The 26,949-nt window shown below is 37.4% G+C and overlaps 1 protein-coding gene across 7 annotated transcripts; it reads right to left on the bottom strand.

The window, feature by feature from the left end:
* Positions 1-1,397: 1,397 nt before the first annotated feature.
* Positions 1,398-21,804, bottom strand: olig2 (oligodendrocyte lineage transcription factor 2). Of its 7 annotated transcripts, none has more exons than XM_058787499.1 (9): positions 21,721-21,804; positions 21,107-21,258; positions 18,853-18,971; positions 13,464-13,591; positions 13,274-13,370; positions 12,925-13,005; positions 8,226-8,344; positions 3,455-3,680; positions 1,398-3,033 (listed from the first exon to the last, which is right to left on the bottom strand). In XM_058787499.1, exon 9 carries the CDS (start codon positions 3,008-3,010, stop codon positions 2,204-2,206), a length of 807 nt encoding a protein of 268 aa, XP_058643482.1. In that variant the 5' UTR covers positions 3,011-3,033; positions 3,455-3,680; positions 8,226-8,344; positions 12,925-13,005; positions 13,274-13,370; positions 13,464-13,591; positions 18,853-18,971; positions 21,107-21,258; positions 21,721-21,804; the 3' UTR covers positions 1,398-2,203. The 7 variants fall into 7 exon arrangements, with proteins under 7 accessions (XP_058643482.1, XP_058643484.1, XP_058643481.1 ...); XM_058787501.1 differs by having other exon boundaries at positions 13,484-13,591; XM_058787498.1 differs by lacking the exon at positions 12,925-13,005.
* Between the last annotated feature and the right edge of the window lie 5,145 nt (positions 21,805-26,949).

Genomic DNA, 26,949 nt, shown 5'->3' with positions numbered 1-26,949 from the left:
CCTTTATTTATTCTCTCCATCTCGCAGCTCCTTTTCTCGGTGCATATTTTGTGTAGTGCAAGACTTCAAATGCGTTTCCTGCATTCTAAATAAATGATCTCCTCCTTGAGGCTTAAAAACACGAAGGCTATCTCATTTTTTCCAGAATGAAGTGAATATGCTTCATAAAAGTTAATAAGAAAATCTACAAGGTCTCATTTGGAAAGCTGCCCACAGCAGCAGAATCACTGGCTGACAGGTAAGGGTGTTCACAGGTGACACAGAAGTGAAGTGAAGTGAAGAAATGAAGGCGAGTATAGCAGAGCTTGATGTTACCTAGACGTGCCAGATTACGGAAAAAGTAACCGTGACACAAATAACTTGTTCTCCATCTCATCATAGCCTGGAATTTATATTTTGTCTCAATCTGTGTCGGAACTTAATCAATGACTAGCCTACATTACTGGGTTATGATAAACAAATTTGTCATTTTAACGCAATGGAACGCATGAATGCTATTTAACAGCTCAAAAGTTGAGCAAAAATTCGTTTAATTGGGTTGATTAGAATTATCAATAGCTACATTATTTTCTTTCTCTCTGTTTTTGTTAATTAAAAAGAAACTCGGTATTCAGATGCAGCTTAGTTTAATTTGCCTGCATAAATACTTTCAAATAATACAGGATAATGTGTAAATCATTCAGTTGGGATAAATCATGAACATATCATGGTTCAGATCATTTAATGCGTTTGAAATTAAAAAATTAAATACAAATTCTTAATTAAAAATTTGATTTATAGAATTTATCAAGCATTAGTTGTTACTAATGAAAATATCGCAAAATATAAAGCACAATAAAAATATTAAATTATAGCCTATTATAAACGATATTATCTAAAATAAAAACAGACTGTGGTTTTGGGTCTGTTTATAAGCTCAAAGCAAGTTATTGAATATTCTCAGCCCTTTTAGACTATCTTTGTTCCGGTTTTCAATAAGTAAATGGTGTCGGTCTGAGCACTCTCTGTTTGTTCTTTACACGAGCGAATAAGTGATTATTTGTTTCCGAGAATAGACTACCACTTTTTTTTTCTCGTCAAATCAACTGCGCTGTAATTTATTTTTCTTTTAATATTATTTTTGACGTGTTGAGGATTCGATAGATAGATAGATAGATAGATAGATAGATAGATAGATAGATAGATAGATAGATAGATAGATAGATAGATAGATAGATAGATAGATAGATAGATAGATAGATAGATAGATAGATATTTTATTTTTGTTTTTCGTCTTTGTTCATTTTTTCTCCTTTCTGTCCCTTTCATGTTGGAGGAACTATTTATAACCTATGTGTGGATTTGTATATTGAAAAAAATATATATGTTAATTGAGCACAAACAAGCAAATAAATGCATCATTTTAAAACATTTATTTTACAGTTAGGACTCAAACATTCACCGCACATTAATTTGAAAATACCATCAAAATAAGTAAATAAATATCATTTTACACTTTATTATAAAAAAATAAAAGTTGATCATTCTTCGCATCGGCCATGACAGGTAAGCTTGTGCAGAAAGAAGAGATAAAAATAAAGATAGAAAGCCAGAAAACTAAAGGGAGAGAGGAAGAGATAAAGACAGTGCAGGAATGAACAGGTGCATCTTTCCTGTTACAGACAGCGCTTGGCAAATGAATTCTGACCCCAAACATAAACTGGGGAAGGTAATATAAAATCTCTCAAACTGTACAAATGCTATCTACATATTTACACAGTGCAGTCCCATTACATTTTCCAAAGCTATGGGACTTTTTAATGTATAATTTCGTCTAATATTAATGGCTCATTAAACTATTTAGCCCTCTTTAACTGCAGCATGAATTGTAAGTTTTAATTTATTCTTAATTGAATGCTATAAATCTGTTTCGTATTAAGCTTATTTTGTAAAGCAGTCCAGTGTTTGAAGGCTAAAAAGAGTAAGGTAGGCCATTTTCACAAACTTTATACACAGAAATGCACATGGATAGTAAACCTAATACAGCTAAAGTGTTAGAAAATTCTATGTTAGTGGCTTTGATCCATTTTCTTCGCTTCAGAACTATATGTGCTTTCCAAAAACAAATTGTTCAGCCATAAACTGAAAAACACGAGATAATACAGCTTTAATATATAAAAGTCTATGGTTGCAACTCAGAGTTCTTTTATCAAAGTTCAGTACTTCATTTTGAGTCACTGGTCAGTCGTGGCATGCTGACGGTGCTCATACCGGACACGTGAGGCGGAGGAACCTGGCACATGCTGCACGGACACGGGATCCCCGCACCCCAGTGCTGGAAACCAGCGCCGGCTGATGGTGCCTTGAGGAGTCCGTGATGCGGCCTGATGGCTGAGAGACCCGGGCCGGAGAGAGATGCGGCAGTGGAGACTGCTGGTGGAAGCAGAGGATGGTGCACCGGGTGAGACGAATGCGAGACAGCGGCGGGGTGACCCGGTAACGGAGCGCCCGCCGCGTGCGTAAGGGTGCCACAACTGGACGGGTGGAAGCCGGTGTGATGAGCCCCGCTCCCTCCTCCGTAGATCTCGCTCACGAGCCGTTTCATCTCCTCCAGCGAGTTGCTCAGCATAAGGATGTAGTTGCGCGCGAGCAGCAGGGTGGCTATTTTGGAGAGCTTGCGCACGGATGGCCCATGGGCATAGGGCATGACCTCTCGGAGCCCGTCCATGGCGATGTTGAGATCGTGCATGCGTTTTCTCTCGCGGCTGTTGATCTTGAGGCGCATGTTCTGCAGTTCGGACTCGGATAGAAGTTTACGGTCCTTTTTGGAGAGCATCTTCAAAGACATCGAGTCCTCGTCGGCGCTAGAGACGCCCCGCAGGTCTGCGCCTCTTAACTCCGGAGGAGAATCGCTCTGCGTGGAGGAGACGGCGCCGGAGAAACCCACGGACTTCTTGACAGCGGAAAGGAAGAGATCGTCGCCTTCAGGAGAAGAAGGTCTACTGGACACTCGGCTCGTGTCGGAGTCCATGATTCTCGCAGATGTCAATATTCCTTTAAAAGAAGGGAATGGTTAAAAACTAAAATTTAAAAATGTAATACGAAAATAAAAACGAAAAGTTAAAAACTAATTAAAACGGTTTGATTAAGTAGCCTACAACAGATTTGAAGTCCTAATATGTCCTAGAGATTCGTATTAACTCGCCAACTCAATAAGTTTACAAAAAGTAAAGCTGTAAAGTTTGTTACACAGTTTTCCAGTTCATCAAACAATTCAAATAAAAATTATGACAAAACAGAGTTAGCGATTATCTAATATAGGCTATCAAAACAGTAACCTATAATAAATTACTCCACTGAATAATTAAAAGGAGAAAAGTATTTAATCGTTTAAATAACGCGGGCCTTTATTGGTGTACATAGCTTTTATACTTTTATACAAATTAATCAATATTTTCTATATATTCAGACTTACCGGTAGCAGGTGCAAGCGCGTGCTTGTGTGTGGCTTTGCAGAATTCACTCCTTATTCCAGTTCACTCGTGCACTGTTTGTGTTTGGCACGCCCGAGAGTGACGAGGGCTATTTTATAGTAGGTCCCTCCTCCCCATCACCCGGGGGCAAGTCAGCGGGACAATGTCAACGCTTTTCCGACAGCCCGTCAAGAACCAATGAGCTCCAGTGGGTGGGGGTCCTAAAACCTGATGTCATTGCAAAAAAAACTGAGGCTTCATTAAATGCATTAGACACACTTCGCATATGGTGCATCCTCACAGAACATCGTTGGGTTTAGATTTCAGAGAGTCGGTTGAACAAACTGTGCAGACTGTAGGCTACTTAAGTTATTAAGTTAGCTGATGCACGCGTGGACAAATAAAAACTTAAGAGAACTTTGTTTGATAATGTAGGCTAATTAACTTTCCTAACTCTAAATGCACTGCATGTGCATGTTTGACATCGAAATAAAATAAACCGAACTATCAATGTTTTTTTTTTTTTTTTTTTTAACTAACAGGCTACTATAGCATACATATAGGCTATATAAAATTTTGCATTGTTTTTTAAATTTATTATTAAATAAATAATAAATTACGTTAACTATGTTATATTAGTTTTAAATGTCTCACTTGATTCATAGGAATTAATTAGCTTTGCAAAATGCTATATAATAACCTAGTAGTTTAGAGGGGCGGATAGATGCAGAATGCCGATGCAAGATTTTCTTGGTGATCGTGTGCTATTTCCCGCAGGATTGAGCGCGGTCAGTTGCAGACACTATTTTGCGGTTTGAATGCGCTCATATTGTTTTAACCCGGTGACCCCATGCGGGGGCCTGACAGCTGACTGATTTCAGCCGTTAAGCGCATTTAAATCGTTAATAAACGAGGCGTGTAAAATGGTTTTTAACGGTTATGATCCGAAACATTTCAATTAGGCCAATATGGACAAACAGAAGTTGTTGTTTGGGGCAGAAGAGAGGGCATAAACAGCCGGGTTACACACACTGCCCATATTTATTACCAATTCACATTTCGCTTATTTGGAAATTAATTGGATATATAAACGCAGATATGTGAAGTTATAGATAGATAGATAGATAGATAGATAGATAGATAGATAGATAGATAGATAGATAGATAGATAGATAGATAGATAGATAGATAGATAGATAGATCAAAAGTGTCTGTTCTTCTGACTCCACAGGTGTAGATTTAACAGACGCATCAATGAGTTTAGGAGAGACATCACCAGATCAAGGTCTTTAACATATTTTCATTGAAGCATCTTTGAGCTCTTGTTGTTTGGTTGTTTTCCCCGTGCGGATAGTCCCGTCTGTCTGTTTGCTTGTTTACTCTCGTTAAATACGCTTATGCAAATGAGTTGGTTTAAACCGGCGGTGTCGGAGAGAAGTTGTAGTTCAGTTCCTTCATTATGGATTCCGGTAATCTCACTTGTTAAGTGTACCAAAATGGTAATATATGCCGCGACTGTCTGGATTAGAAACGGGGGGACAGAAAGAGCCCTATTGTCAGAGCTGCAGTTTATTCCTCGCGCATATAATTATCTGAAATGTCACCCGGGGAAGAATGCACACAAATTCACACGCACCCACACAACACACACTGACTGACAACTGTCTTGGGAGCAATTACAGAGAGAGAAAGACAGGGGTTGGTCTGCCCTCGATTCATCCCAACTTTGGTAACTGTAGTCCGCCGAGAATGTTTCCAATTAAGGCTAATTAAGAGCATGCATGGGTGACGTCATTACCTCTTGATTTAGATCACACTGAGCCAATGACAAAGATGTACACTCATTTTTTACAGACCTGCTTAAACAAGACTTAAGGCATAAACACTGGCCACATTAGTGATTACATAAGTGCTGCGTGAAAGCCTAATGAGCAATGTGCTTAATTGTAAGTTTTTGTGGACCCGTTTATGTGAACCCATTGTCACTGCTGGAATTGTAATTATTTAAATAAATTAAAATGAACACTTATGCAAAGTGATACTTTTTTATGACTTATATAGCTATATATGCACATATAACATTTTAATCTAAATCATTTTTCTGAGTTTTAACATATTTGTTTAAAAACTGAAGAAAAAATTTAAAAGTGAGAAAGCAATGCCAGTTCCCAGACTGCATTTTACAGCTTATTCAAACTTCACAGTTCAGGTGCAGAAAATTTAATCAACTGAAATGACAAAAATACAGAACTGGCAACATTTTGTGTCACTCAACATTTAATTAAAAGCTATTTGTTTAACGAAGGCCTGCCTCAGAAAAAGAGGGAGAGAGAGATACGAGAGCTTTTGCCACCTCGGGGTGAATGAATGTTAGCCTGGTGGATGAGTGTGGAAGGAGACTGAGTGCTAATTTCCGCCTGTTGGCAAAGCCAGACTCTTCTTTTCTCATTACCTTTATGAGATAATGATGTGTTTGTGTGCTCATTCCAATAATGAGGTGGGCAGAGGAGTGTATATGTGTAAAAACTGTTAACCCTAAGAGCTAAATTAGCCAGAGCTGTAACTGCAGTCATACTTAAGTTAATGAATCCAGCTGGAGTTTAGTTTCAGCATTTTTTTTGCTCGGTTAACCCAAAACTCAACATAAGCACAGTACAGTATTTAGAAGCTTGTCTGTTTCTGTATGTGTTCATGTTTCCTGAATATTCATGCGTTACATCTAACTCTGTCATGTCACGGCACATTTTTCTGCTGTTCTGTAAAACGGAGGTTCTTTTTAGGGGTTATTTGCAAAATAAAGTTGAAAAAAAAAAAGCTGCTGTTTTCAATAGAAAAATAAAATGTGTCTATTTTCAATTTTTTCTAATGGACCTCTTCACATTTCCAGGATTCTGAGAAGCAGAAGTCATTATTGGGTCAACTTATATAGTGGTGAATCCATTTGCTCCAATAGTAAAAGAAAAATATAATTTCAGCGTTTCTATGACCAAAAGAAGTATTTAAAAAATTGAGAGATTGATTATGGTGGTCAGAAGGGAGAAAAATTTACATTTGTGAATTTAGGAGACACTTTTAGCCAAATTTTCCATCACTCCTATAGTCATTGTTACAAACCCACAAAGCAGGAAGTTTTCTGAAATAATGCCTAATATGTACATTTACATTACATTTAGTTATTTAGCAGACACTTTTATCCAAAGCAACTTACAAATGAGGACAATAGAAGCAATCAAAACCAACAAAAGAGAGACAATATGCAAGCGCTACAACAAGTCTCGGTTAACCTAACGCAGTACACGTAGCAAGTGTTTGTTTTTTTTAAATAAAAAAAGAAAGCTAGTGTTAGAGGGTCATGTAGATACAAAGACGACTAATAAATACAAAGAAGACAGATATTAAATAAAACAAATAAAACAGAACAGAGAATGCTAGAGTTAGAGAGTCAAATAAAGATGGAAGAGAAGTGTTTTAAGCCGTTTCTTGAAGATGGCTAAGGACTGCTCGGACTGAGTTGGGCAGGACATTTCACCAGGAGGGAACAGTTCATGAAAAAGTCTGTGAGAGTGATTTTGTGCCTCTTTGGGATGGTACAATGATGCGTCATTCACTTGCAGAACGTAAGCTTCTAGAGGCACATAAGTCTTAAGTAATGAATTTAGGTAAAGTGGTGCAGAGCCAGTGGTGGTTTTGTAGGCAAACATTAATGCCTTGAATTTTATGCGAGCAGCTATCGGTAGCCAGTGCAAATTGATGAACAGTGGTGTGACGTGCATTCTTTTCAGCTCATTAAAGATTAATCTTGCAGCAGCATTTTGGATTAATTGTAGAGGTTTGATAGAACTGGCTGGAAGACCTGCCAAGAGAGCATTGCAGTAGTCCAGTCTGGACAGAACAAGAGCTTGAACAAGGAGTTGTGTTGCATGTTCCGAAAGAAAGGGCCTGATCTTCATAATATAATAATATTAATAATATAATATAATATTAATATAATACAAAGTATAGCATTCTAAATTTACATTACATTTTTAAAAATGAAAAAAATTATGTTATGAACTGTGGGAAAGCATTATCCCAGTCTGTGAAAAGTGTGCATTACAAAAAAAAAAATCATTATATATTTATACATTATACATATTATGTTATCAGCATAAATAGTGAAGGTTGAATTGAAAAATGAAAATAAATGTAATAATTTCTTAGTATTATGTTTGTTCCCCTTCATGAACACTACAATTAAAACCTGACAATCATGTTATCCATAAAGAAGTTTAAATGCAGTCTAAAAAATTCTGGGTTAAATACAACCCATTGCTGGGTAAATATTGGACAGAACACATGCTGGGTTGTTTTCAACCATCAGTTGGGTTAAATGTTTAGCCCAACCTTCTGGGCAGTAACCCAACCGCTGGGTTCGTCCATATTTTACCTAGCACTGGGTTATATTTAACCCAGCATTTTTTAGAGTGTGGTCAGTGTCACAAATTTGCTTAAATTTGATTGGTGAGTGCTTTTGACAATTATCAAAATCAAAAACTGTTTATTTTTAGTTTAAAAATGAAAACAAAAAAAAATGTAGTGTAACATTTTTGGACCCCACTGTATATCCTGCACCTCTTTAGCTATTTTCCATCAAAAAATGCATCCTGATTCCCCTCCTCTCACCATCCAATAGTTCCCTTTCTCTCCCATTCTCACTAAACAGCCCTTTTCTCTTCCACAATTATTCCAAACAGTAGCGATGCTTTAATATCAGAGGAAAACTTTCACTCTCACCCTCTGTCTTTCTCTTTCCCTCCCCGTCTGGGTGGCAGTTGGGCTTGTGTTGTGTTGAATGCCAATAGTGAAGAGCAGCATATGTGAGCCAGTCTTAATCCTGCTAATCTTCCCTCCAACTGAAAAAAGAGAATAAGAAAAGAAAAAAAAAAAAAAAGAATGAAAAAAAAAAAAAACACAAGAAAACCTTTTCTCCCCGGTTCCTGAGCTCAAATGGCTTTATAAAGAAAATCAAAGTACATGCAGCAAAGTCTTTTTCTTCTTTCCTTTCTTTCTTTCCTTCCATCCACACACCTCATACACATAGTGAAAAAAAGTTGTGTTGATGACATTTTTAACATAATATGGACATCACAAATTTCTGGCCACAACATCTCAATAAACAGTTCCCCCAACCCCTTCCTCTCCCAGCCTTTCTCCTCTATTACAGGAGTGTAAGTTGTTGGGGTCTACACAAGTCTTTTGTCCCTACAACAGCCATTAGTAGGTAATTAAGTCTTAACATAGCCTCTGCTCCCCTGGCTACTATTACACCCTGCTCAAATGGAACGGCTTACAAGCTCCTTTACACGGCTGGACAAATTGAATGGTGCTCATCAGGCTCTGCCTATTATTCCTGCCACCCCATCTGGCTGCCAGCGGATAAAGGGGGATTTGCAAGCGATGGTGAGGGGCATGCAGACCGCTGAGCGCAGGCTGAGAGCAGGAGAAAGACCAGGGGCTTCACTGGAGGAGAGCCCCCCCACCCCTTTTTAAGGTGGCTGCTTCTTTTCAGGAAAAAAGCTGTGGGATTTGCTGCAGCCAAATGCTACAAATGTTACCACAACCTGCTCCCCTGATCCTGCAAGAGGGAGAGATAAAAAAAGGAGGGGTGCGCGATTGCGTATGTGCTCTTGTGTGAAGGAGGGGGGATGCTGAGATAACATCAAGAAAAAGTTTTTGTATCTTATGCAATCTGCACCAAAAGGCACAGTTCACCAAAAAAAAAAAAAAAACCATTTTCTCATCATTTACTCACTCTCATCGTGATCTTTCTTCAGAAAACAAAAGAATTGTCCATACAGTGAAACTCAGTTAGGTCTAATATATATATGATATACAGTATACACACACACACACACACACACATACATACATATACTGTATATATATATATACACACAGTATATGTATTCCTCACACACATAAAATGTCAGTCATACAGGTTTGAAAAAAAACATGAATGTGAGTTAGTGATGACAAAATTGTTGAACTATCCCTTTAAGTCTCTTACATAGATTTAAAAGTTTTATAGGGCCACTGATATGGAAACCTCAGGTAAATGAGGTTAAATAAAAAAAATTAAAAATGAATAAAAAATAAAAACTCAAAATGCTACAGTAAAAGCTTGTTAACTGCTTAACTGTGAGTTACCTTACCATATTCAATGTGAAATTGAACATTATTTAACATTACATCATATGTAATTAAACTGTCATTTAAAAAAGTTTTTTTACAAAAACTATGAATTACCATATAATTATTGTGAAGGAACATTCCCAGAAGTCCCTGTGTGATACATCACAAATGATTATATATTTTTTAAAGTAATTTTATTCTTATTTTTGTTATAAGTAATATACACTCGGATACTTTAGCCACTTTTCCACTAAAATGTATTGCATTGAAAATGTGTCACATTTTCTATTATTCAGTTTTTGTTTATTGCATTATTTTAGTGTTGTGTGTTATGCTGATGGTGTTTAGTATGACACTGTGCTCTAGGAATATTGGCCATGTTTTATGGACAAGTCACCTAAAATTAATTCTGACTGATCTATATTTTACCACCTGTATTATTATAGTTATAATCATGGTACACATTTTGTTGATCTGTCCATATACATACATCACTTGATTAAATATATGATTACAAGCTGTACAATATAGAGGCATCAATATGCCATCCCATTATACCTGAAACACTGTCATCATATTTTTGTACAGTGAATTTCTGGTAACAACAGCTGTCTATTTTGACGTAAATTTAACAGGATATTTTTTACAGTATACAGTATCTACTTGCTTAAACTGATCTGTCTGAGGACTTCTTAGAGGAAACTAAGATGACAATGGGAAGGGACAAAAAGACATGCATATGAAAAACAGAGTGACACAGAGATCTCGCTCCCAAAAGTCATTTGAAAGACAGCATTACTGTACTATTGCTCCCTGGACCTTCACTCAAAGACATACACATGCACTTACCCTCGTGATGCCTAACGAGGGGGCTGGAAGCTTTATTACGAGCATCCCCTCCCACAGACAGGCTGAAGCAGTAACAGGTTGGGGTTTTGTTTTCAAAGAAAACAGAGTTGTTGTGGGTGAGAGCTGCCCTCTGTGTCACCCTTCTGTTCCCCAAGTGCCTGTGCGCTGTTCTATTGTCTCAGCTGGTTTCTTTAGGAGGAATACATCTCTCCATCCCTCCTCTGCATCCCTAACGTTCACACCAACCAGGGGTCGAGACCATCTACGTCAGCCTCACACTGATTGTTCACCAAAAACCTGAACATCTTCAAAGAATGGGTGGCACTTCCTGTCAATGTGCCGTTGGAAGCGGAGAAAAAAAAAGTGCTATTATGTAGGACTGTCTGAACCTTTCCATCACTTTTCTATTGTTTAATTTTCCATCATAACCTCTGGGGGTAAAAAAAAACAAAACAAAAAAAAAAACCAATTTTGCTTTTAACAAATGAGGTCTAACTAACAGTATTTTGTCAGCCAACCTCCTTTGACAAATTATTAACTTAAAATCTGATTCAAGAGTATATTTTATGTCAGTTAATGATCATTTGAGATAGGTATATATTATATATACACACACACACATACATATACATTAATGTTTAATTATGACTGCTTTTATTTTTTTATTTTAATTTTAAATTTACATTTTCATGATTTAATTACTAGCTTTTCATCAACTCATAAACTATCTGCATGTCCCTCATAAACCTCCAGGGGTTCACAAACACATGTTTAGGAAGCCCTGCATTAGGTTATGCCAACAAAATTAAATTCAAGGCTTAGATTAAGTAGAAATAGCACCATGAGGTAAAAATAAAAAAATAAAAAAATAAAAAATAAAAAGACACATACCTATAATCTGCATTAAAAATTTTTTTAAATAAACTAAAATACTAACCAGATTTAAAGGTTTTTGTAACGGTTTACGTAGTATGCTCATTTGAATAGAATATTGTATACAATGTCAACAATCTACAAGTTCACAAAAATCTCAGAATTCCACTAAAATGCCATTCTTCCTGTGATTTGGCTAAGTTCAGCAATCGTAATAGTGTTATAATAGCGTAATAGTGCGACTGTGTATCGCTGCAGATGCGAAGGAATGCCATTGGGTTTTCACTCGCCTCTGGCAGCGTCGTTCATTCAATTCTTTTGCCATTACGTTGTCATCAAGCCATTTGGCTGCTCTGGCCTCATAAGTGCGGCACAAGAAAAGAGCTAGTTGATTCAATTAAAGCCATACCAATTCAACTCCACTGAGAGCCAGCCAAGAAGGTTCTTTCAGAGAGAAAAGAGAGAAAGAAAGCTCTAAAGGTAGACGAAAGCCTTTTATTCCATCTGTCTCGGATTTGAGTGTGCATATTAATGTCATCTAGGTAGTCTCAATGCGTCTCCCATTGTGCATTTAACAGTGGTGTTTTTTTGCCAGGACAGTTTAGCAAATAAACACAACATGAAGCAAAATCCGTGTTAATGCGTGTGATAGTCGTGGTCTGTCTGTGCATGTGTTTGTTGCAGGGGACAGCAGTGGCCGTTTGTCACCGTGAATAGGCTCAGGGTGGTTCACATCATTGGGGCATTGAAGGTGTCTCCTCCCCTGTTGTAAAACAAGGGTGTGTGTCACATGGGGACACAGGAGGCATTGTGCTTGTTGCAGGGGCTACCGTACCACCCAGAGTGTTCCCTAAATCTAATCCCCCCCCCCCAACACCTCCCCACGACCCTGTCCGGCCCACGGACACAACCCTGTCCTGACCACTAACTGTGCAGGAGAGCGGGATGGAGCGTGAAGGTATAAGTCAGAGATGGACATTGGGGCTCCGACGCATACATATATAGAAAGAAAGAGAGCGTGGGATGAGATTGAGGCCTGGAAGAGACGAGGGGGCGTGTCTGTGAGTTTCCCCTAACAAGATAGGTCAATGGGATGATTGATGGCTGCAGAAGTGGGAACAAAACAAGGGGAGGTGATAAAAATCAGAAAAGAGGGGAAAGAATGGAGAAGGAACGAGGGCCTTGTATCCGAGTTAGGGACGTCTGTGCGAGTGTGAGAGTGTGTGGGAATATTTACTGCCCTGCAGAAGTGGGCGGCTCTGACTTGTTGCTAATTAGCTGGGAGGCATCTGAGCTCTGGTGTGTGTGTGTGTGGAAATGGTGAGTATGCAAGGATTCAAGGAATACGACAGGATACTAGGGCGAAAGAATTGCTACGCTGACCACCTAAGATGACCCCCCCCCTTAAACACTCGTATATACATACCTAAAGTTACAAACCTCTCACTACTTTCCCCCGCCTCTTACAAATTGATGTAAATGAGCTGTGCTTTTAAAATAAAGGCAAATAATTTATGGGCATCTGTCAGTTTCCTGGGTTAGAAACACACACAGTGAGGCAAACTGCTGGGCTCTTAACTGAAGAGTTCAGGCTTGTGTTTTTAAGAGGGGTCCCTTGTCATCTGAAGTACTTTGAAGAGGATCTGCAAACTATCGCAAGCTGGGACACAGACAAACAACACATTAGGACATAGCTACAGTATGAACAACACACAAGCTGTTTGTCTGTCAGAAATGACTAGCTTTTGCTTCTTGATGCAGTCAGCTGGGAACACAGTCTTGCAAATTACATTGTTTTTAATCCCAATGATTCAGAAAGTCAATGGCAAAGTCTTTGTGTCAAAATAAAAGCTTTCTTTTTCTTGTAATTTATATGAACAAAAAACAACAATTATATAACTTTAATTGAGTTGGACATCACTAATCACCTTGGACTGAACTTCCTTTCTTCCATTCTTCTTTTCAAGCTTCCATGATTTGTTCTGAATTTCCTTCCAAGTTTCAAAACGCTCTTCTTCCAGTTTCCTTCAAAATGACATTAAAAATGGCACTGTTGGACATAAGTAATCTGATTTTTCTATAAAAGGTACCTGATAATATGACTATAATTTTTCATACCATATGGATCTTACGCATACCGTGGTATAACCATAATTATACTCCTCTGTTTTGCAGAAACTTTTTGTTCCTTTATTCTCTTCTCACCAACCCATCTGTTCTTTTTGGCACATTCAATTTCCTTTCACCTTGAGAAAGAGAGAGTGAGAGAAGGATCAGGGTCTATAGCGAATTGTACCAATTTACAACAAACAAACCCCCCATCGCTAAAGGTTGCACATTATTTCATTGCAGAGAATAACAGGAGCACAAGATGGAGAGATGATAGTTATGATGATGAAACTGATGAAACCAAATCACTGCATTACTGCATATACAATTATATATATATTTTTTTTATGCAAACACTCACATCACCAGCTTTTTTCTCCCATACAATGGATTTGAACCTGTTGCTTTTTGCACATGCAAACACACTGAACAGTCTCAAACAGTGTGAGGTACATGTATAGATACAAGCGCTGGTTTTTCTACATGAGAGTCCACTTTCTTCATTGAGTGTTCAAAGTCAACCCTAATCCAACAAGAGAAGCACATCATCCTGACAAATGCCTCTTGTTAGAGACTTCCCACAACACACACGGACACATAAGGTCAGCACGCATAACAGTTTTCTACCATGTATTGGAATGGGGTTACAGAGCCCACACCTCTCACACTGTCATCAGCGAGTTAACACCCAACTCTCAGTGGTCACGCTTGCCAGGTTGAGTGTTTAACTGACAGGTGGGAATGAGGGAATTGTATATGTGTGTGTGTTTAGCAAGCAATCTGTAATGAGGGGGCAGTGTGTGTTTAGGCCTGTAATGAGGTGTGAGAGAGAAGCGAAGACCTTAATAGGCAGCAATTACTGAGTGTGTTGTCGCTGAGCGAGTCTATTTGTGTTTCGCTATGTGTGTGTGTGTGTGTATGTGTGCTTGTGTTGCAAAGGTTACTTTGACACCTACACTCTAGCAATTCCAGCAGAGAACATTTGATTGACAGCATATCAAAGACTCGGACCCAATTTCAAAACAGATCTTTGTATGTATGTGTGAGAAAAATGAAAAAAGGTCTTTATTATCTGTTGTATCTTTAAATTTATTCCCTGTATATAAAAATAATTGTATGAACTTATGGAAAAAAAAAATATATATATATTCATATTAAGTAAAATATTCATATTTTTTACGGCACATAAACATGATTATATACTGGCTGCATACAACTATATATGTTGTATATACTGTGCAGAGCTATGGCCCTCCAGGAATTGAGTTTGAGACCACTGCTGTAAATGCTTTGGTTAATGCATATGTACAATTTTTTGTAATACCAATAAAGTGCATTAAAAAGTTTTAAGCTAAAATCACAAGAAATAATTAAAACAATATGGCGCCTAAACATGATTTTTGAAAAATAAATTTTCCCTGGTTATTGCATGCATCGAAATGCATAGAAGTTGGAGCTGTGGTACAATCGGTAATAAACATAGAAAGTCGGGACATAGAAATATCTGTTGTGCTCAAGCGGACACAGGTTCAAATCCAGCTTGCATCTTGCCCTGATCCCATTTCCGTCTCTCTCCTTCCACTTTCCTGTCTGGTCTACACTATCCCTTTAATTAAATGCAAAAACCCCATAAACAGACATCAACAAAAACAAAAAAAGAAAAGTTACGTCATCTTTCTTTGGTGCATTTTGACTTTTGGATGACCTGGTGACGACCTCCCGGGGACACTCTAGTTTTGGGATAGTCCCCGGGATGACCTCATCAATTAAGATGACGATGAGTTCAACAGCAGTCATCCACCCCATCGCCATCTCTCTCCCTCTCTCGCTCACTCTGTACATCCTTTGTCTCCATTAGTTTCCATCTCTCTGTGTGCATTCCTTCATTAGACACGTCCTTCGATTTCTCTCACTGTTGTCCCTTCTTTGACGTTGTCTCACCCCTTCACCTCAGCTGAACTTCATTTGCCCTCCGCTACAGTAGTTACTCCGTTGCACTCCTTCTGTATTTTTTTTTTTTTCCAATACAAAAATTATTATTTTTCTGCTTACATGAGTGATGCATTTATTTGTGAAGACACAATGGGGTTAAAAAAATTATTTTAGTGTTAAAATTCTAAATAAATAAAACATGACAAACTGTTTTCTAAAAGACTTTAGTTTTATTATTTAAAAAAAATAAAAAATTCTGTACTATTTCTAGGTAATTAGCCTAAATACATTTGTGACCCTGGATCACAAAACCAGTCTTAAGTGTCAATTTTTTGAAATTGAGATTTATACATATTTGGCCGAGATACAACTATTTGAAAATCTGGAATCTGAGGGTGCAAAAAAGAAATCGAAATATTGAGAAAATCCCCTTTAAAGTTGTCCAAATGAATTCTTAGCAATGCATATTACTAATCAAAAACGACGTTTTGATATATTTACAGTAGGAAATTTACAAAATATATTCATGGAATATGATCTTTACTTAACATACTAATGATTTTTGGCATAAAAGGAAAATCTATAATTTTGACCCATACAGTGTATTTTTGGCTATTGCTACAAATACACCCCAGCGACTTAAGACTGGTTTTGTGGTCCAGGGTCACATTTGTGATTGACCATGTTAACTGTACATAACTGTCATAAATGTTCCTGTTGTCTATTGAAGCACATGATGCTCTTTGGATCTTTTTAATATGATAATCAGGATTTTGAGTCCATGCAGCTTGAGTGACACTATCAATAAAGCAAAAGGATGAGCAAACTAAAATAATAAGACATTGAGTTGTTTATTTTTAAGTCATACTTTAGACTTACACTTATGATAATATAATTAGTGCTGTCAAACAATTAATCGTTAAAAGTTTGTGTTTACATAATATGCGTGTATACTTATTATGTATATATAAATACACATATTTAAAAAATATTTACATGTGTTTACATGTTCATATTTATATTCATATAATTTATATTATATATAAATATATTTAATATGCAAACATAACATGTTTTTCTGAAATATATACTTGCATGTGTGTGTATTTATATATAAATAACAAAAACTTTTATTTTGTATGTGATTAATAATTTGACAGCACTAAATATAAAATAATATAATATAATATAATGTGAAAAAAAGACGTTGAACCTCTTTGCATATAATATAAAAATATTAAATATAACAACAATAAATGTGAAAATGTTTTTTTAAAAAGTGAACAGAAACAGTAAAATCCATAAACAGTCTAATTCAGAAACAGTAAAATAAGACATCTCAGCATGTTCGAGCATGTGTATGCAAGACAGAGGAAAAAAAGAGAGAAAAGTGAAAGAAAGAGAACATAGCTCTGATCTCTGATGAATATGTAAATCCTGATAGCAGCCCGCTCTCCAGGGATCCCCCTTCACCCCTGCTTTCCCACCCCACACAAGAGATGAGGAACCGGGCCGCACTGAAGCTTAGCGGCCCGAGATCTTCACTCCCCGGATGATAATCCCACTGTCCAAAGGCACGGATAACGAGAAGAGGACCATAATCCTTTTGTCCCTCTGTGTCACATATGTCGCTTAACACACTGTCTCTCCATCGCAAGACTTCATCCAGAGCTGCAACAGATTGGCCCCCTCCAAAAAAGTGCTTGTCTTTACTACTGTCCCTCCCTCTTCCTCCATACATTTTACATACACAACAAGACCTTTCGAAAACAACACAACAAAGTAGCATCTTCACAAACTCCCCAGGCTGGGTTTGTATCAATGTCGCATCTCCATATTGCTGTGTGGGTGGCATGCGGTGGGGTGTGTGTGAGAATATTTAGTTGTGTGTGTGTGTGTGTGTGTGTGTGGACGTCTCAGGTTAAGATGCACCCCTCGTCTCGCCCGCCTCCCTCAGCCCCATGGCGCTTTGTGTCAGAGAGGACCTGTTGGTATCCGCCTTTGTCATTGAGTGTGCATGTCCATGGGCATATGGTTGATCCACCTCCAATAGGTTCATGTAGGCAGAAAACAGCCATTCATACGCCTATTCATTCAAGCTGCTAGAGACACAGATTACTATGTCATAACACAGAGGGAGGGAGAGAGGGAGGGGTTCGAGTGATAGCGAGAGAGAGAAAGAGAGATTACTTCATAAACTTACTCTGATCTCTATGTGTGTGGCGCTGCTCTGGCGTTTGAAAAGATTGAGCCATTGTCGTTCTTTCAGGCCTCGATGCAATGCTTAAATTTCTTGCATCAAAAAGAGATGGTGTGTTTGAATGCGAGTCTGGGTTTTACTGTTGTGAATCAAACACCATAAGGCCTGCTGGATTTGCACAAAAATGCTGAAGTGCTGCTAGTGAATGGCATTAACATCTTGTCTAATGTCTATTCTCTTATATGTCAGATTTTGCAATACTTATACATTTCTCATTAAAGTCAGTGTATAGGGCAGCTTTGAGAAACAAAGGCTGGTAAAAATGTGTGAGATTGAGATTTTTCAGATTCATTCATGAAACATAGTATTATGTGTCAACGAAAATTTTATGGGTTGGTCACGTTCAGGTACTTTGGTGTTGGAAAGAATTGGAATCAGAGGACAACGGGGTCATTCTTGCCTATTTCTTAAGAAAAATCTTATTTAACACAATGTATGGAAGATATTTAGTCAATATTCAATAGATTTTGAATAAAATGTAACACCAATGATGTAAACATTTCCCCGCAATATTGTATATATTCACTGTGCTATCTAGGCAGTCAACTTGGTCAAATATTTCTGTCAAATAAATGTCATTTTCAATGCATATAATGTGCAAATGGTTATTTATATACATGACTATAATGTCACTATAGATTTCTTGGGGGAAATTAATAAAACTTAAAGGTTTAGTATGTTTCTTCATTGGAAAGTTTTGGACAAGTTCACAAATAGATCCTCTGCAGAGTATGGATGCTGCCACAATAAGAGTTCAAACAATATCACAATAATCCACAAGTTATTCACACGACTTCAGTCCATCAATAAATGTCTCGTGAAGCAAAGTTGCATGTTTTTAAAAAAACTAATTCATCATTAAGATGTTTTTAACAAAGAAACAAACTCATCTGCATATTAGATGGCCCGAAGGTCAGTAAATTTACTAGCAAATGTTCATACAAGTCTTTTAACTTGTATGAGAACAATTTCTCAACTTGAGAAACCATTCACATACAATTTTCAACTTGGACAATATCAAGCTTTTTGGCAAAGAACTTCACCATCTTCCTGAAACCTTCCAAAAACGTTTGTAAAGTGTTGTTAAAACACTCCTCCTTTCCAAGTTACTATGAGACAACTATATAATATATTCTTTAAAAAAATAAAAATAAAAACTCTTATACAAAACAAAAAACCTATTGTAACTGAAACAAACGTACTAACCTTGGCCTTGAGGTGCTATCAAAACATTGTTCTGCATCCTGATAAGCCTGATACAGGAACACTGGGTCAGGGCTATATGTTTTCCAACCAATGGCAGTCAGGAAGAGTGTTCAAGAAACCTGTTTGAAAACAATCATTATTTTAAGGCACATACATTACACACAGTGAGAGAAAATAATGACATGCAAAGTTCCTGATTACTTCATCTTTTTTATTATTATTATATCCTTGAAGTGTCCTCTTTTCTCTTTCCAAATCAGTGTATATCTGAAGTTGACTTTTCTGACCTCTGCGCTGTCTACTTGTCTAACCTGCTTGTTTGTCTCTCTCTCATGGCTCAGTTCTGTCTTCATTATACTCGGCATGTCCATCCTCTATCACCTTTTCTGCCCTCCTAGGACAGAAGAGCTCTCCTTCTGACAGTAACGCCCATCAATGTGTCACTTCCTCTCATTCTGATGACCTCTCGTTCTCAGGCCCCAATCACTTGTTCGCCAACAGTGTCAACACTGTCATTAAAGGCACATTGTCCTTATTAATTAATGAGTGCTGTTGTTTTTTTCCTTCTCTCCCTCTCTACATACTTATTTGGGCAAATGTGGATTAACATATTCATGAGTCGGCCAGCTTTGCAGCAGCTTGCTTGCGAATGGGGCGGCTCTGTTTAGCCCCTGTGTTTTTGTCTTCCTCCATACCTAACCTCGTTTGCTGGGCAGATCCCTGAACCATTAGAGCTCATGATCCCTTTATGCCAGCGAGACTCAGACAGGAGGGTCGGGTTATGAACCCAAACGCTGCTGTTTCACGCACCAGTGAACACACCCCGGATAATAAGGCTCAAATGCTAAGTGTTACAAACTGATTAAAATGTCTGTGTTACAACTTTATCTAGTCACAATAAACAATGCTCCTCCACCACAAACTGCGGCGGCTTCTGATATTGTCCCAGAGCTGCTCAAATCTTTTTTTTTTTTTTTTTGCTTGGTGATCAGACAAAGAGATGTTTATTTCATCATGTGATATGCAGGAACATAATCATTAAGAAGCATTTAATCCCAGACATCATTAATGTTTGAAATGATTTTTACAAACCTGACTTAATTTTTCTCTGCAAACATAACCTAAAACCACTGGTGTTTATTTTGCATTTTAAACATAGTAGTGTATATAAAGTGACTATATGAGTACATTTGATTATTGATTTATCAGTATTAGTTTATTTTAGATATTTAATTATTCGTGCTTGTTTCCATTATTTTTACATTTAAATTACATTTGCTGACATATGACTCAACACTGTTAAATGTAATCTTTACATTTTCATAATGAATATCCATTTTTCATATAGTGCATTATAATGTTGTAATGCCTAAAATCATACATTATGCATTTAAAATGCTATTTTTTGTGTGTTTTATTTTGAATGTACAGTTAAGACAAAACAGTATAAAATTTTCTTACTGTATATTCATCAGTTATCAGCCATAACATGAATATAATTAATTTTCAGTCTGAATTTAAAATCAGTGAATCCCTAATTTGACAAATCAATAATCTCAATCAAAATAAATGTATACACTTATATAACTTAAGGAAGTATAAGCAATTAATATGCATTTAAATATTAAGGATACACAAGATATTGGTGACCATATCTTTATCACCCAATAAAAAAATTTCTTTTAAGATGATTTTGAATTTATAAATTTATTTTCTTCTAATTAAAACATTTAACCTTCTGTTAAAGGTTTTCTTAAAACACTAAAGACAGTTTTTTTTTTCTACACATGCCTAATTTCATTTGAATTCCAGATCAAAACTTTCCTTCTAAATGAATGTAAAAATGAGTGTACATCTGTTACAGCGTCAGTGTATATCCACAGAAAACATGTAACGAAATATGAAAATTTGCCAAAGTGTAAGGGACTGTTTACTGCAAAGTGTTTTGGGAAACACATAAAATTAGGAATGTATGTATTTCAGTGATTAATTTATTATAATTTATTTTATTTTTTGCTTTCAATTTCCTGAGGAGCAAAAGCCCCTCTTATTAGCCATTATTAGTTGTGTCCATCACAAAGCCTTGCTAAGTGCTAAACACACGCACGCACACACATAAACTGAATCAGTCTCTCCCTCCAACTCACTGGCCCTGCTTACACATTTACTCACACACTAAAACAGTCTCTATCTCCAACTCTCTGCCTCTTGCCTGCTACACACGTGCACACACACATACAGAACTAGCACTCACCAATTTGTAGCCTGCACAGTCACATTGTTTGTTGAGGCTTGCAGTGCAGGCCGCTTCGTTAGCTTGGCCTTTAACGAGCTGCTTAATTGAGCTGTCTAGCGGGCCACCTGTCGCCCCGCACCTCATTAGCATACTAATGCTCCTACATTGTGCTGCAGTGACAGCCAGAGAGAGAGAGAGAGGGTGAGTGAGTGAGAGAATTGAAGGATAAAGTGGGTGGAATGGAGATAGAGATTTTTTCACAATCACTAAAAAAAAAGAATATATTTAGGTGCATTAATGTGACTAAATCATGCATATTAAACTATGTGGCAAAGTTTTATTATATTTACCAGTTCAAGCTCTTGCTAAATCTTAAAACTTGAATAATTCAAATGAACTTACATTTAAATAAAAACTTCTTTAAAAAGTCTGAAGGTGTTACCAGAAAAATGTGATTAATAAGTTAGACGTACTGTTAACATTGAGCAACCAAATGTGTTACGTGTCAAGCAAATGATACAGCTTTTAACAGCCAAAATGAATCTGATCAGCGATTCATCTTATCACTGAGCTGGATGTAATTGGGCAATGCTACTGCAATAATCGTGGAAAGGATTAATAGGCTTTTTCACCTTTTTACTGGGTGCACACATAGTTGCTCAAGTGCCTGCTTTCATTCAATTCATGACATGCAGCTGCAGCACCAAAGATCTACCTGCCAGGAAGAGAAAGAGAGAGAGAAGTGCAGTGTTTTGTGAACGGTCAAATGGTTTGACAGGTATTGTTGTGTGTGATTAGAGCATTCAGTACATCCGTGGGCTAAATTTGCGTCTAAACACGCTGTAAACTGAAGAGGCCTTTAGACCCGGCACAGGACACACACGAACATGTGATTTACATACTTGATCTGTCACACACAGAAAAAAAACTTTTGAAGACAAGCTCTTCACTTGAAGGCCAAGTCCCCACCAGATGGAGAGCAGTCCACCTCAACCATTGATGACCATGAACTTTGACCTGTAACAGGCTGACCACTCACACTGATAGTCTGACACATACCCACACAAACTTCACAATCACACCCGGTTGATATTACTGTATATCTGGCTTACTATTCCTCTGGCCAGAGAGAAATATTCAGCGGTGAGGGTCTGCCAGGAGTTCATTATATGATGAAGGATTCTAGCTCCCACTTACCCATTGCAGCAGGTGTGAATAATTGCTCCAAAACACCCCTGAGAGACACTTAGAAAGAAAAGACAAACATGATGACACTTAGCAAATCAGTCCTAAAGACTAAAAAGTACTTCCTGTTTGCAAAGGAAGCCTCTGAGCCAGCTAAAAAGCTAAAAGTCTAAGAGTACATTTGCATGTGAGCTTGTGCATTTGACGTGCACTAATGTGACAGCAGAAAGCTGGCATGGGGAAACCAGCACACAAAAGATGAGAGGCACCACACTGGGCGACCTGCTCTGCTCTTTTTCAGTCCCAGAGAAAAGTGTGAAATACTTTACCTTACTGCAAGAGGATCAATGCACAGATGCCGAATCATGTAAAATAAAAAAATGAATTAATAAAAATAATTTGTTTAGGGAGCATTTCTTACTATTCACCAGTTGCTTATTGGCATGCACATTACTAGCACACTGACCGTTTATTATAAACACATATTAATGCCTTATTCTGAATGACCATATTTTACATCTCTTAATCTTACCGGTCACACTTTAGTATAGGGACCAATTCTCACTATTAACTAGTTGCTTATTAGCATGCCTGTTATTAACATATTGGCTGTTTATTAGTACTTATAAAGCATTTATTCTACATCCCTAATCCTATTCAATACCTAAACTTAACAACTACCTTACTAACCATTAATAAGCAGTAAATTAGGAGTTTATTAAAGCAATACTCATAGTTAATAGTGAGAACTGGTCCCCAAACTAAAGTGTGGCCATGCAGTTTTTGATGCCTAATCACGTAAAATTTCATTTAATTAACAAAAAATTATAATATTAATAATAACAATAATAGTAATAATAATAAATACAATAAATTAAACCAATTAATTGAATAAATAAAAATAATAAACAATAATTGAAACATAATAAATAATTATTCAATACTTATTTAAGTGTAACCAAAACCAAAGAAAACTGAATTTTTTTTTTATTGTTATTATTATTATTAGAGAATACACTTTTAATTTTCTTATGCAGTTTTCATATTTTTGGAGCTATTAAAATGTTTAAAAATGTGTTGCATTTTTAGTACTAGTACTTTTGTCAAGAATAAAAATAAGTGTCCGCTGATCACATTGTACTTGCTGGACAAGACTGATCTTTAAAAAAAGAAAAAGAGAACAAGAAAAAAAAAATCTGCCTGGCCGTTGGTAACAACCTTTATATTCTACATTCACACCATTGAGAAAGAGGGCAGAAAAAGGCAATGGCCATAGAAAAGAGGTAAGAAAAGGAATTGAAAGGTGAGGGGGTGTTTGGGAGTGGGGGGAGGTTGTATCTGAAAAGGTGGCTGTGGAAATTTAGGGGGGACAAAGTCACATCCATGCCGCACACACATTCAATTCTGCCGGTAAATACTGGGTCTGGACAAACCACCATATGCTAATCAACACAGCATTTACACGTCAAAATCAGCATCTCTGTCCCTCTTGCTCCTAAACTCATTCTTCCTGCTCTTTCTTTCCTCTCTTTTTCCCCCTCACCCCTTGTTAATTACCGTATGTCTTTCGCTTTGATAGAGAGTCTCTTGCACGAATTAGTACAATATTGCTGCCCCCTTTAAAGCCCAACCCCCAGCGCCCCCTTCTTCCCCCCCATCTTGTTGCATTGGGCCACCTTGTACACGTATTGGTACCGGGTTTTTCAGTATAACACTTGTCAGTGGCATGCATATGGAAATGTGAGTCTCCATTTTAGCTGCTAATTCTGCATCCCCTCTAAGGCCCCTTGCTGTGTGGCCCCCACTATCACAACTAGGGGATGCTGGGACCTCATGCTGGGGGCAACAAGGCATTGCACTATTGAGGGATGGACAGGGGTCAGTGCTGGGGTACACTAACAGACAGGACACGCTTCTCTGGTCAAACACCAGCACACCCCTATATTCGGAAGTTGGAACGGCTCGGCCTGACATTGACCACCTGCCATATTTATAAAGCAGCTGTGCTTAATGTATGGAGTAGGACTGTGGGTGAATATTTGTAATAAGCACAATAATATTCATTATTTGAGAATAGACGGATAAAATAAAATAACTTAAAACCAGGCCACATTTTTACAATCACCTGCTTTATGGATCAAATAACAAACGTGTGATCTTGTATGCAAACAATAGCAGCATAAAACTGAACAATGATCTATCTTGTGTCTTAGACAAAAAAAACTAAAACTTAAAAATCTTTCAAATGTGGGAGGACAGGGGAATATGATGTCATGAGAAAAAAATCCCCTTTCATTGTATGGACTAGTACGACCTCACTGTAGTAAAAAAAGACTCTCAAGAGCATAAGCCAATCAGAATAAGAATGAAAGAGAACACAGAACCTAATCCGAAGCCTGCTATCAAACAGGCCTCTTCTGCACAAGTGTGAGAGGTTGAGAAATGCTCTCTCCAGCCGTGCGTGTGTGAAAGCGAAGGTGTTTGTGAGAGAAAGTGAAATGACAAGTGTGGGTGTGTGTGTGTTAAAGAGAGTGTGTGTGACTGGCATGCTCTTGACCTGCGGCTGTATGCTGCTAATCCTCTGATCAGGATGCCAGGAGGACCGCGGGGCCTCAGTCCGGTCTCTGATAGACTGCCCCACTCACAATAAAACACAGAGACCTCAGCCCATTTACATCCAACAGGGCTGATTGAACCCCAAATCTGTCTCACATGATTCAGACATTTTATCTGAAAACAGGTGGAACCCAGACACCTACAGGAGGAGAGTTACTTACTTATTTCTGCACTATTTTACACCATTTACTAGTATTAGTAGAATGTTTAATTCAATAATGCAACTGGACATAATATACCCAGAACCCAGATGATGTCTGAACAAAATGTAAAAAAATAAAAATAAAAAGATCCAAGATGATCTGATTTTAGCTGGCCAATACTGGTCTATTATGATCTGTTACTGCTTATTACTGGTAACCCAGCTTGATGAGTAACCAGTAAAAACCAACAATAAAATAAATAAATATACTGGTCTATGAAACCTTCTTAGCAAGTCTAGGTCTTTTTTTGTCAGGAGGTCCAGTTAAAGAAAGTCAGAGTAAAGAAACCAGTCGCCTGAGAGTGTAGAGAAAGCACCAAGTGAGTGTGTGTTTATGCGTAGATAGGGGTGGGGGTGAGGAATCTCAGACTGCCAGGCAAATACTTACCATTTGTCTGTGTAAGAGTGCCTGTAGGCCCCCAAATCCCTGCGTTTTGTACGGACAAATTGGCAGAACGCGGGGTCTTGTTTGCCCAGCCTCTCTGGAAGGCTGTGGGAAGTGGGTAGGCTGATGAGAGGTGGGTGGGAGCAATCCCCATCAAAGAGTGCCGTGTCTGGGAACAGAACAACTAGATGCCCTGGTCTGAGAACCGGCCTCTGTCTGAAACAACAAGGTCTAAAGTAACCAGCAGGGAGACACATCTGCCAGCCTGACCCGAATGAAAGTGACAAGAGGAAAACTAGTGTATTCACACCACAGCAAAGGGGGCAAGAAAAAAAAACAACAAAAAAAGAAAATTATCGGCGGACATTACAATGTTTTCTGAAGGATAATGTGACACTAAAGACTGGAGTAATGTCTGCTGAAAAATTAAGTTTTGCCATCACAAGAATAAATTACCTTTTAAAATATATTAAAATAGAAAAACCTGGTAACACTTTATTTTAGGGTCTCTTAACTAGTTGCTTATTAGCATGCATGTTACTAGAATATTAGCCATTTATTAGTATTAATTAAGCACATATTAATGCCTTATTCTACATCCCTAATCCTACCCAATACCTAAACTTAACAACTACCTTACTAACTATTAATAAGCAGCAAATTAGGAATTTATTGAGGGAAAAGTCGTAGTTAATAGTGAATAAGTGTTCCCTATTCTAAAGTGTTACCAAAAATCTTATTTTAAATTTTAACACTATTTCATAATATTAATATTAAAATAAATGTAAATATTTTCTTTAAAAAATATTTTTAAATCTAGTAGCACAAGTACAAACATAAATATTTTTAAGTGTGTTAAAAAGTGTTACATGTATTTGTCTGAAGTTATAGATATTTTATGACCAAATATAAGTAGTTACAATTAAAGTATGTGCACTGCCTATAAAGTCATACCTCAATAAGATATGGATGGGTGCTCAGGAAATGAGTCTGTGTGGGCGACTGCAGGTCTCTTTGAGGTGTGTGTAGCCTTGCGTGATGCCATATGATGATCGGTGCCTGTAGCTAATCATGTGACTAATCCTGTTAGTCTAAACATACCCGTTTCCTTTTTCTCACTGTCTTTCTGGCTCTCATCAGTTTCCAGGACACACTTCTTCTACCTCCACCACCTGACTTAGTAACCATAGAGGATCACTTTAGAAATTTAGCATGATCATTTGAACTTTTTAAGTATGTTGAATGTATTATACTGTATGCTATTATAACATGTCTTTCTCTTTTACTAATATCATTCTATAGTCAAGGAGAAATAATATAATTACAGGCTGTTTGCTACTGAAAATATACTAACGAGCTAGTAACATTAGAAATATAATGACTGTAATATAATTTATGAAATATAATCTGATTTAAGAAATTTGACTTTTCAAAAACAAAGTGGTCTAGTGTCAACTTGGGTAAACTGTGTAT

Source organism: Onychostoma macrolepis, chromosome 09 (genome assembly GCF_012432095.1).
Source record: "Onychostoma macrolepis isolate SWU-2019 chromosome 09, ASM1243209v1, whole genome shotgun sequence".
NCBI classification, from domain to species: Eukaryota; Metazoa; Chordata; class Actinopteri; order Cypriniformes; family Cyprinidae; genus Onychostoma; species Onychostoma macrolepis.
This window is presented reverse-complemented; position numbering and strand designations above follow the sequence as displayed.

Coding starts and splice junctions, on each gene's coding strand:
- olig2 (XM_058787499.1), bottom strand. CDS start 3,010: ATGGACTCCGACACGAGCCGAGTGTCCAGTAGACCTTCTTCTCCTGAA.